The sequence below is a fragment of the Prionailurus bengalensis genome, chromosome D3 (assembly GCF_016509475.1).
Source record: "Prionailurus bengalensis isolate Pbe53 chromosome D3, Fcat_Pben_1.1_paternal_pri, whole genome shotgun sequence".
NCBI lineage: Eukaryota > Metazoa > Chordata > Mammalia > Carnivora > Felidae > Prionailurus > Prionailurus bengalensis.
Window position 1 is genome coordinate 6,441,359 of NC_057356.1, and position 16,127 is coordinate 6,457,485.

Genomic DNA, 16,127 nt, shown 5'->3' on the forward strand with positions numbered 1-16,127 from the left:
CTCTACAATTACAGTATTTATACAGTACAAAGGAAGAAGAAATGTAGAAGCCTTAGCATTTACCTTGAAGTAAAATATGAAATTTCCAGGTGGCTACAATCATTAACACCATGAGATACTGGTTTTATATACTGGGAATAACTGGTTAACACTTTCTTGGTCCTTTAAATCTGTGCTTCTCAAACTTTATGTGATCTTGTTCACAGCCAGAATCAGATTCAGTAGGTCTGGGTGGGGCCCAAGATTCTGCATTTTTCTAACAAGCTTTTTGGAGGTGTTATTGCTGGTGGTCCTTGGACCATGTGTGAGGTAACTGGCTTTAAACTGATACTTTACTGCTTTACTGTGACTTTTACAGCTTTATGATTTTGCCTGTCACTGGCTTCATTGCTTGTGGATAGTCGTGTATTTAGTAAATTCCCTTTTAAAATACATATGTTTTCATTATAAAATAATTTACTGCATTTTTTTTGAAGAATGAGCACCCATATAATAACTTTCTAAAAAAACAGCTTTATTGAAATATAACGTGCATACGATAAATTTTACCTTTTTAAAGTATACGGTTGAGTAGATTACAGTATATTCACAGTTGTTAAACCATCACCACTAGCTAATCCATAATACCTTAAGGATAGGGTTTAACGGGAAAAAGTTCCACAGTGGTTTGATTACATTTTTAAAGAGTTCATTTATGCATAAAGAATATAGATTTTGTAGTTTTTCTTTGGAGTTTGTTGTTGCTCATTTATTCAACGAATATTTATTGAGTGCCTTCTATATGCCAAGTACTGTTCTGGGGTTTTGAGGCTATGGCTGGGAGAAAAACTGTTGGAATCTCTGCTCTCATGGAGCTTGCATCCTAGTGGAGAGATGCAGACAATAGACAAAATAAGTTATACAGTACGTCTGATACGGACAAGCTCTGTGGAAAGAAATAGAAAATGGGGTACAGGGCAGGAAGAGGTTACAGTTTTAAGTGGAATGTTCAGAGGAAGCTTCGTGTTTAGTGTATTGAGGTGATTTTTAAGGGTAAAATAGAATTAATTGGTGTTTTTAAAAATTTTAGCAATGTCATATTTTAGTAGTATAGTTTTAGAAACTGAAAAATGTGAACTCTTAAGAGGGATATTCTTTCCTTCCCTCTACATTCTGCTGAAATATATTTGAGTGCCTTTTTTTTTAATTATTTTTTTTTTTTAATTTTTTTAAACGTTTATTTATTTTTGAGACAGAGAGAGACAGAGCATGAACGGGGGAGGGTCAGAGAGAGGGAGACACAGAATCTGAAACAGGCTCCAGGCTCTGAGCTGTCAGCACAGAGCCTGACGCGGGGCTCGAACTCACGAACTGCAAGATCATGACCTGAGCCGAAGTCGGCCGCTTAACCGACTGAGCCACCCAGGCGCCCCTATTTGAGTGCCTTTTATGTAACAGTACCATGGCAGGCACTGTTGGAAACCGTAACTGACTTCAGTCATAGTCTGAGCTGACCACTATTGTATAGTTTTAGCATAGGAATTGGTGCCTTTTTTTAAAGTAGATTTCTTTGGGATTATTGTATGTTTGGATTAAGGAGATAGAATGGAGGTTCCTGATGATTTACACTGGCACATAAATAGCATTTTTATTAGGGTTTTGGAATGAGGTGATAGGTATTGTACCTATCAATTTGTATTTCTAATTGTGGGAAATAAATAAGTTCTAATACCTGATATAGACCAATATATAATTTAGGGACAGAATTGACTGCTTGGAAGTTGTGCTTATGTTTATAAAGAAGAAGGCTGGGGCGTTCGAAAGCAGTGGTCAAAAAGTGTTTGTAGGGGCGCCTGGGTGGCGCAGTCGGTTGAGCGTCCGACTTCAGCCAGGTCACGATCTCGCCGTCTGTGAGTTCGAGCCCCGCATCGGCTCTGGGCTGATGGCTCAGAGCCTGGAGCCTGTTTCCGATTCTGTGTCTCCCTGTCTCTCTGCCCCTCCCCCATTCATGCTCTGTCTCTCTCTGTCCCAAAAATAAATAAAAACGTTGAAAAAAAAATTAAAAAAAAAAAGTGTTTGTAGCGCAATGTAGCACTAACTTTGTCTCCAGTGAGAGATGCAATTAAAAATATCAAATTATTTAATCTTTTCTTTGAGTCCATACCATTGTGGCTTTATGGTTATAGTTTACTCAAGGTCATTGTCCTGAACTAACTGCAGCCTGGCAGCTAGATGCCAACTGAAAAATAATTTTAACTGCCTTAGGACAGATTTTTATTTTCTGCCATGGAGAGCAGGACCGTGGCCCTGACCTGGCTGGGGTGCAGGGCAGCATCTGGGATGGCTCTTGGGAGACTTAGGGGTGGGGTGGGGTGGGGTGATCAGTTTTGGAAGCAACTTTCATTAAAAGTTTTTGGGTTTGAGGAAATACTGCTGCTTTTTTGAGTGGCTTTCTGAGCATTCTACCCCTCAGAGCAAATGTCCTCATAATGTAAAGAAGACTGTGTTATTGTGAGGGAAGTTCAGAAAGCAAAACAAAACAGGATAGGTTTGGAGCTGATCCAGTAATACATAGTAAGTACAGTAACATCTACCACATCCAGTGGAGTAATTTTAAAAAGACAAGAGTACAAATCAAGGCCATCTTTGTGTGGAAGCCTGAGAAACCGTCAGACTAGACCAGGGCTGAAAAAGAAACATGTAAGTGAATGCCGAAGATAAGCATACTTTTGTGTTGTAGCAGAGGATCATCTTTTTACTAAAGGGGAAGAACAATAAAAGTATGAAACTGCAAAGAGCAAGATTTTGCATGTTCCTCCCTCACTTAGCTATGGGTGTTGTGCCTTTTGGAGCCATGAGCTCTTTGGGTCTCTGGGTTCTGAGTCCGCTTCTGTAACTCTGTGAACTGTTCACTGGCTCTCCCACAGTTACGTTAAACAGATAAATCCGTTATCTCTGTTCTGACCTCCTTATTTTGTTAACACTTTGTTATTTTGGAGTCCCAAGTGACAGGCCTCCAAACACTCCCTATCTTTTGGTAGAATAGATCAGATCCGGTCAGTGCTCCTGGTGTGATTGTCACACTGTGGTCTCAAGGATCCCAGGTACCTGAAGCGAGCACTTCAGGGATGTAGGCTGGTTACGGGGCTCTAGACTCCTCAGTCAAGAAGTTCTCCTTGGCCTAGTACTCGAATTGAAGGATTCAGTTCTCTTGCTGTGTGTAAAAAGAGTTTGCAAACCACTGGTATAAAAGAAGAAAAAATTCATCGTTCGGATCTTTGAGGAGAGGAGGAACGTAGAATTTCCAAATTTTTTTCTTTTTCCCTTCCAAGAAAGAATTATTTTGCCTTGAAAGCAAGTATCATCAACTCAGGTGAGATTGATTCTGTCTTGGTGATAATACCAAGTTTTGTGGGGTTTTTTGATGAACCAAGTGAAGTGTCCCAAAGTAATGCTAGCTCTTGGTGTTTGTGTTGAAAGAAACTATCAAATATTCTGATTAAGGTGTCTTTTTGATAGTTTTCAAGTTTCCTGTACATGCATATCCGTTTAAGGTAACTTGTTTTCTAAGGTTAATTCTTACCTCCACGATAACACATTGCCTTGCATGTTTTTATCCTTATGCTTAATTTAAGGTAGTGATAAGCAGATCGGTATTTTTTCATTTGTGAAGTGGGTAAACTACTGAGTTTTTAAAAAACTGTTGGAAAAGAAATTCAGAAATCGTTCTAAAATGTAATGACTCTCCCCCTCAGCTGATGTAAGCAATGGTACAGTAAAGAAGGAGTCTTCTAATAAAGAAGTAGCGAGAATATGGATAAACGACATGAAAATGAGGAGTTTTTCCCCAACCATGGTGAGTTTTAAAAGCTGTATCTGTACTGTGTTATGGAAGTACACTTGGCTAAAAGTACTCTAAAACAACCCTCAGAAAACTTTTTTGGGGTGAAGGGGGGCTACTCAACTGCATAAACTAATGAGTAAGCATTAAATCTCACTGAAGTAAACTAACATACTGAACAAGGTGATAATAACTTGCATATTTGATAGGGTGTAGTATTACACGCGGTATTCACATCCTTTTTGTGTGGATCTCATCTGGTAGACAAAGACAATGTGAGTTAACCAAAAGTGTTTGATAACTGTCCATTTTAGGATTGAACTTGCATGTATAGCTAGTTCTGAGCTGTCAGATCATATAATGTTCTAGTTACAAGTAATCTTTTTCCTTATAGTTTGGAAATGTTGTATGTTTTGGGTTAGTTAATTCTGTACATTTATTTCATTGCTGTGTATAACACTGCATGTGTGTGGTGGGTTTGTACAAGAGGTATACTACACGGTTCCCCCTTCCATAATCACACAATTTGACAAGCACATGGTGTAAGTAGTAATAGAAGGTACAGCAAAAAGTACGTTGGGACAGTCACCATTAGGGTTATGACTTTGGAGGAAGAGGAGGTCTCCCTTCTCAGGACTCACATGGCCTGAGAAGATTTCATTTTGTGGCAGAGATATAATGGAGATTGGTGTTGAGTTTGGAGACACTGTAGGAGGGCATTTTAGGAAGGGAGCTAATGCATTGGCACAGAGGAGACGGCTATATGTTTAGGTGACCGTAAGCCATGAGGAAGTTCGAATAGTTGGATTTGGCACTTTGGAGGGTTCTGAGTTGAGTTTGAAAGATTTGGACTTGGTGCAGCACCAGTCGGGGCCACTGGAAGTGGAGGATCCTGTTAGTGACTCAGGATGGGTTGGTGGGGGGAAGACCCTTTGGTTAAGTACTCCAGAAGGAAGTATTAGAAATTAAACTTGGGAGACTACAAAGAGAATGATTGGAACAAGGTGAGAGGGAAGAAAAAAAAGAAAACATGTAACAATACCAGAGGATTGCTAAGACTTGGGGACGGAATAAGGAACTGGAGACACAGCGCAGCCGTCTGTGCCTGAGGTTTTGAACAGGGACTAGGAGAGTGAATGCTGGCCGGACCCAGTTTACTTAATAGTTGTGTGCCAGCAACTTACATGGAAGTTGATTTTTAGAAAATACAATTGCGTTTTTCTTTTTTTTTATTTTTTTTTTAAGTTTATTTTTGAGAGAGAGAGAACCAGCCAGGGAGGGGCAGAGAATGGGGGACAGAAGATCCCAAGCGGGCTCTGTTCTGACAGCAGACAGCCCCATGCATGGCTTGAACTCATGAACCATGAGATCATGACTGAACCCAAGTCTGACACTTAACCAACTGAGCCACCTAGATACCCTGAGATTGCGTTTTTCTTTAAAAAATGTATGTAGTACTCAGGTTCCCAGTTCAGCTTATGTTTGCCCGTAATATGCCAGAAGTTCTTTGTTGTCCTTGCAGTTAAGAAACCTCTAACAGGGAGTCCCTGGGTGGCTTCAGCTCAGGTCATGATCTCTCGATTCGTGAGTTCAAGCCCTGCATGGGGCTCTCTGCACAGAGCACGCTTCAGATACTCTGTCTCCTTCTCTCTCTGCCCCTCCCCCGCTCGTGCTTTCTCTCTCTCAAAAATAAATATTAAAAAAAAAAAAGAGGGGCACCTGGGTGGCTCAGTTGGTTGAGCATCCAGCTTTGGCTCAGGTCATGATCCCACAGTTTGTGGGTTCAAGCTCCACGTCAGGCTCTGTGCTGACAGCATGGAGCTTGCTTGGAATTCTCTCTCTCTCTCTCTCTCTCTCTCTCTCTCTCTCTTTCTCTCTCTCTCTCTCTCTCTCTCTCTCTCTCTGCCCCTATCCTACTCATTCTCTCCCTCCCTCCGTCCCTCCCTCTCTCTCTCTCTCTCTCTCCCTCAAAACCAATAAACTCTAAAGAAAGAAAGAAAGAAACATCTAACGGGCGCCTGACTGGCTCAGTCAGTGGAGCATGTGACTCTTGATCTTGAGGTCTTGAGTTCTGGCCCCACGTTGGGCATAGAGCTTACTTTAAAAAAAAAAAAAAAAAAAAAAAAATCGGGGCGCCTGGGTGGCTCAGTTGGTTGAGCGTCCGACTTCAGCTCAGGTCATGATCTCACAGTTCGTGGGTTCGAGCCCCGCATCGGGCTCTGTTCTGACAGCGCAGAGCCCGGAGCCTGCTTCCGATTCTGTGTCTCCCTCTCTCTCTGCCCCTCCCCCACTCACACTCTGTCTCTCCTTCAAAAAAAATAAATAAACATTAAAAAAAAATTAAAAAAAAAAATCTGTATCTCTAGCAGAGATCACAAACTGGTAGACTGTGGACCAAAGCCAGTTGACAAATGTGTTTTGTTGGGTGGGACTCCACAGTATTTTGAAAAAATTTGAATTTGTTGCTACCACATAAAAATCCTCTGATTTCCAGGTTCTCCTGAAAAACAGGAGTACCTGACGACTGTGGGCCCACATTCCCACCTGAACAGGCTTCTGGCTGAGTAGGAACGTGGACTTTGTGTGTTGGGTGGGCGTTCCACAGGTACCCTAGTCTCCCCACTCCCCCTCATTTATCTCCTTGACCTGAAGCTTGGGGACCCTCAGTTGCCTTTTTATTGGCTTTGAAATTTACCTGTGTGTCCCTGGATTTTGTGACCAGACAGTAGACCAGCTTATCTTCCAGTTAACACTCTTGGTGATTTTTTTTTTTTTTTTTTTTTAATTCAGGTAAGGGAAGATAAGATAGAGGGAGAGGGAAGGAGGCTGGTCATTTAGCATATGCATTCTTTTTTTTTTTTTCTTCGATGTTTTGTGTTTTATTTATTTTTGAGAGAGAGAGCATGAGTGGGGGAGGAGCTGAGAGAGGAGGACAGGATCTGAAGCAGGCTCTGCACTGACAGCAGAGAGCCCGATATGGGCTCACGAACTCACGAACTGGGAGATCATGACCTGAAGTCGGAAGCCCAACCCACTGAGCTCCCCAGGTCCCCTAGTCTTATTTGATAACGTGGGGAAAGGGCTGAAGGTGGGATGGGGAAGACACAGAGTTTAAGTGATTTAAGCAAGGCCACACAAATTAACAGCAGAATGAGGATTTGTATGTGTTTCCTTGCCAACCGCACTTTGTCTCCGGTTTCTCAAATTGAGTTTTATTTTGGCATACTTTCTAAGAACATTCGGAACTTTTTTGGATTTTTTTCCTAAGGATTCCATGGATTGATGTTGATTGGATGTTTATCTACCATCTCCCTCTTCCTTCCCACTTTTATTGAGCATCTGTTTGCCATCATAACTCTAGACAAAATAAAAAGAAATCGAAGAGCCTGCCCTTACCTTTCAAAGTTTTGTTATCCTTGGCGTTGCCTGTAGGCCCTGACTGGCTTCTCTCTCTCTCTTTCTTTTTTCCCCCTCCTTTTCTGGATATACTGGATTTCACAGATTTTTCTTTATAGTCTTTCTTGAACAAGCACATTAATAAATATCTTTGGTGTTGGTTTACTTGTAGTGAAAAGAGGCTTGTTCAGGGGCTTTCTATTCCCCTATTTCTCCCTACCGCTCCTCCTTTAAGATTCTGTGAAGAAAAAAAGGAACATGTGATTGGTAACCATTCACACGAGTTGTCTAGGACAGTCTGGCTTTATTCTAGTTTTCCTGGTGTGCTTAACTAATAGCTCCCCATTTCATTTTCACGTGTGCCAAGGATTAGAGAGTAAGTGATATGGCTTTCTTATATGTGATTGTTGTGTTTGTGGAGACACAGATGTCTGAAGTAAATGCTCCGTCCTTCAGAAGAACCTTTAAATCCAGAGTTTTCTGGGGTTTTAGTTTCAATGTCCGAGGGAGAGAAGACAGGTGACGTGAAGGTTCACTAAAATGAGGGTGGGATGTGTGGCTTCAGTGGTTTCTGCCATTGATGTTGTAGGATGAGCTGCTGGGGCTCATCCACCTTCCTTCCTAAGCCTTTTGGTCCTTCTCTTCCTGGAACTGACAAGGACTGAGGTTAGAAAGAGTTCTGGGCATCAGGGAGGGTGGTAGGCAAAGGGGAAAGTAGTTTGAGAGGTAGTGACTGGAAGGAAGGTGGAGCCCTGAGGTGACCCAGCAGTGTGTTAGAGCTGAGAGTAGGGCATGGATTATCTTTGCTCATCAGAGAAGCACGGAAGAACCAAAGTATGATCCAGCTTTGAGGGAACATAGAAGAGGAATGTCATGTTTCCAAGACTGAAGATTGCTAGTATTCCTACAGAGGAGTTTTCCTGTGTGTTGGCTGGACCTCCAGTCTCTGATCATGCTCTATGTTACAGAAGGTCCCTGTTGTGAAAGAGGAAGATGAACCAGAGGAGGAAGATGAAGAAGAAATGGGTCATGCAGAAACCTACGCAGAATATATGCCAATAAAATGTATGTCTTTGGGATTTGTCAAAATGATGAAAGACTTTTGGGTTCCTCTTGAACTTAAGTAACTTTCCCACACATGTTATTACCTATTAGGATCTATCAATATTGGGTACCTTGGAATTTGACAAGTGTGAGCCTTATAATCTGTTTTAAACTATTACAGGTTTTAAAATATCTAGGTGAAAATTTTACTGGTGTATTTTTTCCTACAGAAAGTTAAAACTGTTTTGGGTTGAAGTCCTTTAAAACTAAGAGTAAAAAAGCTTGGGCTTTATTTTGTTTCAAGTTAATTTTGCTCATGTCAGCAGCAGGTATAAAATCATAGTGAATTATAGAGGCGTAAGTCTGTACCTTAGCTTTATATACTTTATGCAAACAAAAGCACGGGAATCTTAAAAATACAATGTGCTATTTATTTCAATAGTGTACATTAACATTTCTCCCTTTTTGCCGTAACAACCATGTTTTATTTTTTAGTGACCACTATACTATGTCAAACTGAAAATTAATAGTTTTTAACTTTAGTAGAAAAATGTTCACTTTGGGTGGCTCAGTTGGTTAAGTGCCCGACTCTTGATTTAGGCTCACTCAGGTCACGATCTCATGATTGTGCATTTGAGCCCAGTGGGGCTTCAGTTCCGCATGGAGCTTGCTTGAGATTCTCCTTCTCCCCACCTCCCTCCTGCCTCGAGCATGTACTCTCTCCCTCTCAAAAAAAAACCCAAATGTTCACTCTCATTATATGGTGGTGATAAGATGGAAAAAATATACACATGGCTAGAATCTTTTATGTACTCTGAGTTTCTATAAAAAGCCACTAATATTACCACTTGAACTAAAAAATCTGTTTACCAACTGTGTATGGACTTCAAGCTCCCATAACTTTCTGGCCATTTAAAAAGAAATTATTTATTTTTAATGTTTATTTTTGAGAGAGAGCGTGCATGCATGTGAGTGGGAGAGGAGAAGGTGCAGAAAGAGAGAGGAATAGAGAATCCAAAGCGGGCTCCACACTGACAGCAGAGTGCTGGATGTGTGGGGCCTTGAACCCATGAACCATGAAATCATGACCTGAGCCGACATTGGACGCTCAACCTACTGAGCCACCCAGGTGTCTCTATTTATTTATTTAAGTTTATTTATGTATTTTGAGAGAGCGAGCCAGGGAAGGACAGGGAGAGAGGGAACTCCCAAGCAGGTCCATGGTGTTAGTACAGAACCCGACTCGGGACTTAATGTCATAAACTGTGAGAACTGAAACCTGAGGTGAAACCCAAGAGTCAGACACCTAATTGACTGAGTCACCCAGGTGCCCCTAAAATGAACTTTAGAAGTAAAAGAAAAACAATTTTTTTAATTAAATTTTATTTTTAAATTTAAATCCAAGTTAGTGAACATACAGTAAAAATAATTGTTTTTTGACGAACTTTAAAGAGCACTTGGCTTGCTCAGCTGGTAGAACATGTAGCTTTTGATTTCAGAGTTGTAAGTTCAAGCCCCACGTGGATGTGGAAGCTACTTAAAAATAATACGTACACATATACTTACATACCTGTATACATTTTTAAACTACGAACTTCAGGTTGTGGTATCCGAAATGGGTAGTTTCCCCCTCCCACCCATAATAGTTCATAAAAGGATTGAGAGTTTATCCATGGCCCTTGAAACCAAAGTCAGCAAACTAAATTTGGACTTTTGCTTGTTTTTATAAAGTTTTATTGGAACATAACCATGCGCGTGAGTTTATTTATTTATTGGCTGTGGCTGCTTTTACATTGCTACAATACTGATGTTCAGTAACACCAGATACTCTGCAAAGCTCGAAATATTTATTGTCTGACTATATATAGAAGAGGTTTGCTGACCTCTGTTTAAAGCTATTCACATAATGCATTTTGGGGAATTAGTTGCTGTTTAATTTTATGGCCAAGATTTCCATTAAAATCCCTTTCAAAATAAAATTACATTCCAAACTTTTGTTTCACCGATGCAAGGGAATGATTCATTCAAATAAATTCCCAAATCTAGGATTGTGTTTGTTGCTATTGGAGAACCTGGTGGTATGAACCAAGTCCATATTTTTCTAGACTTTTTTAATCAGTGGATCTTTATTTAAAGCATGAGTGTTTGATAAATAGGTCCTTTTAGTCAAATTTAAATAGTAATTTACCACCCATCAATGCCTTTATAGAATCCTGAAGTGTATAGTTGCTTATTTACTTTTACTTTTTCTATGATAGGAAAAATATGGCAATATCATATAATAAAACTGGAAGTGTTGTTACCTAGAAAAATTAAAATGACGTTTTTTAAATTTTTCGTTCAGTAAAAATTGGCCTACGTCATCCAGATGCTGTAGTGGAAACTAGTTCTTTATCCAGTGTTACTCCTCCTGATGTTTGGTACAAAACATCCATTTCTGAAGAAACCATTGATAATGGCTGGTTATCAGCGTTACAGCTTGAGGCAATTACTTATGCAGCGCAGGTAAGCAATAATATTTCGTAGCTACATACAATATTTATCTTTGAATCCTGGTCCATATAATACAGTTGTTTTAATGCAAAGGTTACGTTTTCCTTGCATGAAAAACTTGTGAATGTGATTTTTATAGAAGTTTCACGTGTCTGATAATTAAACAGGTAGCATGGATTCAGGAGGTGCGCATTTCTACTAGAAACGACAAATGTTACAGCCTTTTTGGAATGTGTATTAAAATTAAAAATACATATATCTTAAGGCGTCTGGCTGGCTCAGTCATGCAACTTTTGGTCTTGGAGTCATGCAACTCTTGATCTCGGGGTCACGAGTTCAAGCCCCACGTTGGGCGCAGAGCTTGCTTGAAAAAATAACATATGTCCTTTGACCTAACAAATGTATTATTGGAAGTCTATTCGACAGAACTATTAGATTGAGAACATATATATTAAGGAGATGGATAGATGGGTGGTTGACTTTGTTTTTGTTTTTGGTGGATGACTGTTGCAGCTTTTTTAACTTTGGTGGTAGAATGCTGGAAAAGACTTAAAAGCCCATACCCTTGTGGGTGTTTGAATAAACTGTAGTATTAGTGTATGGGTATGGTACTGTCTTTTAAAACCATGAATTAGAGTTATGCTAGTTGTCTTGAGAGGGCTTCTGTCGTACTCCATTTCTGTAAAATAAGTAATGGCCAAACAGCTAACCATCCCCCGTGTTTATGTGTCATTAAAAGTTTGTATTTGACTCTGCAAGCATTGAAACAGGTATGGGAGAATGCTCACCAGTTTGTTGACTTCAGTTACCTGGTGCATGTGAGTGTGGCAAGAAACAATACTTAGTAAATATAAAGGAAGTATTCATACTAAGCCAAAGTGTATGTCATTTGCGCATAAATCACATTAATATTTTCCTGTTTAAAAGACTGATGGCTAAGGTATTTGAAGGAGTAGATTAATTATCAACTTTCTCTTTTTTAGCAACATGAAACATTCCTACCTAATGGAGATCGTGCTGGCTTCTTAATAGGTGATGGTGCTGGTGTAGGAAAAGGAAGGACGATAGCAGGAATCATCTATGAAAATTATTTGTTGAGTAGAAAAAGAGCATTATGGTAAGTAAGTGCCAAAGGCTGTGTAAGCTTTCTTTTGTGAATAATTACTTACGCATGTGAGATGGGTTTTATTACTGAGTAGGTGTATTTTTTAAGTGTCGAGGCCTGGTTTTATTTATCCTGAGTACTGCTAGATTGATGGAATTTGCATTTAATTTGTGTGTGTGTGTTTGTTTTTGTTTTCTTTTTTATGTGGCAGGTTCAGTGTTTCAAATGACTTGAAGTATGATGCTGAAAGAGATTTGAGGGATATTGGAGCAAAAAACATTTTGGTTCATTCATTAAATAAGGTATGAAAATTTTCTATTCAGTCATTCAGTAAATATTGATTCATCTGTGAGATTGGAATAATAACAGGTTCTACTTTGTAGAGTTACAAAGATCAAGTGAGTTATTTTACCGAAAGCATCAGTTGAGGGCTAGCCATTCTCATTGGGTTGTGGATTACTGTATGTCAGCTACTGTGCCAGGTACGGTTGGGTGGTGACAAACAAAATAGGCCTTGTCTCTGTCGTTACAGAGTTTATTCTCAGTCTTCAGTGTTGGTCTTTGTTTCTGAGGTGACTTTATATGCTGAAGCTCACAACTGTGTGTAGAAGGGTGCACTGTAGTAAAGCTGTGTGGACAGGTAGTGTGCCCATCACAGCACATAGGGAATTGTTGACTTTTGGAGACTGATTTGGAGATTTGTCTGGTAGATTTGTGTATCTGTACCTGAGTTTATGTAAGAACAATACTGTCAAGTGGAAGAAAATGTGGGTAGGTATCTAAAGCAGTTTAATGTGATAAGAATCTTCATGTTCATTTAGCAAACCCTTACTGACCTCCTCCTGTGCACCAACTGCTGGAGTTACCAGGGTGGAATAGACAGACCTGGTTCCTGCAGGTGCCTCCCCGTTAGCCTTTTGAAAATAAGTAAGGACAAGCATTCCATGTGGCCCTAAGTTGGTTCAGTGTTGCCTTGCTCATCATCGGCTTTTTGGGGGGGGGGGGGGGTATGACTGAGTGGATTGGTGGTGCTGGTTCTTGAGTTGATAACCGACAGCTCAAACTAAAAAACTGACTGGCATAGCTTGTTACCTATGACACAGGACTGACAGTGACTTGGCATATAGCAAGTGCACAATAAATATTTGTAGAATGAATATCGTGACTTCTTTCTTAGAGGGGAGCTTGGTTTATAACCTTTCGGCTTTTTGTTTTGTTTTTGAGAGAGGGAGTAGGGGAGGGACAGGGAGAGAGGAGAGAATCTTAGGCAGGCTCTACATCCAGCACAGAGCCCCATGCGGGGCTTGATCCCATGGTGGCGAAATCATGACATGAATTGAAATCCAGAGTAGGATGTTTAACTGACTTAGCCACCCAGGAGCCCCTGTAATCTTTTGTTGTTGTTGTTGATAGAAGTTTTTTGAGGAGGGCCTGGGTGGCTCCCTGCTGGGTGTGGAGCCTGCTTAGGGGAGTCTTTTCCTCTCCCTCTGCCCCTCCCCTGCCAGCACTCTCTCAAAAAAAAAAAAAAAAAAAAAAAGGTTTTTGAGACTTTGACGAAAACTGGATCCTTATGTCATGAAGTTATGTGTGTGTGTATGTACACACATACAATGGTACGTGTGTGTGTATACGTATGTAGAAGAAATTTTGTGTATGGTCTTAGGGGTCCTTTGACTTCCCTAAAACCCATGATAGACTCACCAGTTTCCTGCTGTAGAAGCTTAGGTAAGATAAATGTTTCAGAGAAAAAAGTATATTTATAACTTCTTTTTTCTTTTTTAGTTTAAATATGGAAAAATTTCTTCCAAACATAACGGGAGCGTGAAAAAGGGTGTTATTTTTGCTACCTATTCTTCCCTTATTGGTGAAAGTCAGTCTGGTGGTAAATACAAAACTAGATTAAAACAACTTCTGCATTGGTGTGGTGATGACTTCGATGGAGTGGTATCCTTTTCAATAAATGTTTTTATGTTTTTTAATGACACAAAAGTGCATGTGAGAATAAACCTTTGGAAAACTACATCCTGAGGTTAACTGCAATTGCTGGGATGAGAGCTTTTAGGATAGCTCAGCACCCAAGGGGTCAGAAAGTTGATTCTGTTTTGTAGCTGCCATATAGGAGGCCAGTATGTAAGCTCCTGGTTTAGGGAAATGTTAAGAGGTGTGGGACGTGATGAATGCTATATTCCTCTTTTTGGGGATTCACGGTGCATATTGATATAGTAAAGCACCTGAGACGACTAAGGGGAAAAAACTGAACTTAGTGATGTTCAAACCTGTTTACCCATGGCAAACCTTTTGCTGTCCTGCATGAGGAATGCCAGTTTTTAAAATGCCCATTAAGTTAGTTACCAATTGTACTTCTACTTAGAGAATTTGCCAAAATTGTGTGGTGTACCTTTCTTGCCAGGGTGGATCCTTTCCTCCATTCTAATCAAGAATTAAATATCAGGTTAATAGAAATACCCAAATCAGAGGTTGCCTCTGAGACTTGAAAGGGAGGGGTTACGTCAAAGAGAGGCACGTAGAGGGCTTCATTTATGTTTGTGATCTTAAAAAGAATCTGAGGCAAGTAAGGTAAAATGTTATAGGTTTTACAAAGCTGTATGATGGGTATGTTGGTATTATTTTAAAAAGTTAATGCTCAGGGGCTTATTATCCATGGCAGCTCTCCCTTCCTGATTATCTTGAACTTGGCCCACTCCTCTACCACAGAAATTTGGGATGTTCCCCAAGACCTTAAGGAAATAAAAGTTAAGTCTTCTTTAAAGATTAGAAATACTTGCTACTGTGATATGTTCCTTAATTCACTCTGTACAGATAGTCTTTGACGAATGCCATAAAGCAAAAAACTTATGTCCTGTTGGTTCTTCGAAGCCAACCAAGACAGGCTTGGCAGTTTTAGAGCTTCAGAACAAATTGCCAAAGGCCAGAGTTGTTTATGCTAGTGCCACTGGTGAGTTGTTATTTTATTTGAAAGATACATGTGTGACTTATTTATTCAGCTATAACATGTTTTGTTTGGGGATTTTTCAGGTGCTTCTGAACCACGAAACATGGCCTATATGAACCGTCTTGGAATATGGGGTGAGGGAACTCCATTTAGAGAATTCAGTGATTTTATCCAAGCAGTAGAACGGAGGTAAGGTGGTTTACGGCATACTCTATTTGTTCTCAGTTGCAGTTTAAAAGAGGTGTTACTGCTAAAACCTTTTCCACTTATATTAAAGCCCTACTATATTTAATGATAGTTACTGTGTGTTTTAATTTTATTCAGAGGTGTTGGTGCCATGGAAATAGTTGCTATGGATATGAAACTTAGAGGAATGTACATTGCTCGACAGCTGAGCTTTACTGGAGTGACCTTCAAAATTGAGGAAGTTCTTCTTTCTCAGAGCTATGTGAAAATGTATAACAAAGCAGTCAAGCTGGTGAGAAGTTATTTCTTAATTCCTAGTATTTTTAATGTCTGTCAGCCCACAAGAGTATATTTTGCTGTAAAACAACAGATAAATCACCAGATCCTTACTTTCCTAATTTTCTAAGCTTTCTCTTTGTTAAAGTAATTTATTAGGAGAAAAAAGCTATTGGGGAGCCTGGGTAGTGGTAGTTCAGTCGGTTGAGTGTCTGACTCTTGATTTCGGCTCAGGTCATGATTCCAGGGTCATGAGATCGAGCCCCGCATCAGGGTCTATGCTGGGTGTGGAGCCTGCTTAAGATTCTTTCTCTCCCCCTCTGCCTCTCTCCACCGCTTGTGCACGTGTGCTTTCTCTCTTTCAAGTAAATATAAATAAATAAAACAACATAAAAAAGCAATTTACAATGGGGTGTCTGGCTGGCTCAGTCGAAGAGCATGTGACTTGATCTTCAGGGTTATGAGTTCGAGTCACATTTAGTGTAGAGATCACTTAAATGCATAAACTTTTTAAAAAGCCATTTATTTAAGTCGCATAGTTTTAAAATTACAGTGTAACTATTCCCTAAAATGACTGTAGTTGCTAAGAAGAGTTTCGAGGCAACTGTGAACATCCTGAAAAACATTTGTTTAGAGCTTCCCAAGCTACTGAAGTTGGTTTATTAAATTAATGTTTAGTCTTGCACCTGACATTATTTTGCTTGAATCGGTCATTTTTTAAAAATGTTTGTTTATTTTTGAGAGAGAGAGAAAGTACAACGAGCGGGGGTGGGGTGGGGTGGGGTGGGGTGGAGGCAGAAAGGGAGACAGAGAATCCCAAGCAGGCTCCATGCTGTGCACGTAGAGCCTGATGC

The 16,127-nt window shown here is 40.0% G+C and overlaps 1 protein-coding gene across 5 annotated transcripts in view; it reads left to right on the forward strand.

Moving 5' to 3' along the window:
• SBNO1 (strawberry notch homolog 1) overlaps positions 1-16,127 on the forward strand; it is a 58,595-nt gene that overhangs the window by 11,556 nt on the left and 30,912 nt on the right. For 4 of the 5 annotated variants that reach the window (XM_043557409.1, XM_043557410.1, XM_043557412.1 and 1 more), the window contains 9 exons: positions 3,735-3,835; positions 8,185-8,281; positions 10,605-10,765; positions 11,737-11,870; positions 12,070-12,160; positions 13,641-13,802; positions 14,679-14,814; positions 14,895-15,000; positions 15,136-15,289. In XM_043557409.1, the coding sequence (XP_043413344.1) occupies positions 3,735-3,835; positions 8,185-8,281; positions 10,605-10,765; positions 11,737-11,870; positions 12,070-12,160; positions 13,641-13,802; positions 14,679-14,814; positions 14,895-15,000; positions 15,136-15,289 (1,142 nt within the window). The remainder of the gene's footprint in view (positions 1-3,734; positions 3,836-8,184; positions 8,282-10,604; positions 10,766-11,736; positions 11,871-12,069; positions 12,161-13,640; positions 13,803-14,678; positions 14,815-14,894; positions 15,001-15,135; positions 15,290-16,127) is intronic. The other variant, XM_043557411.1, reaches the window with a different exon arrangement.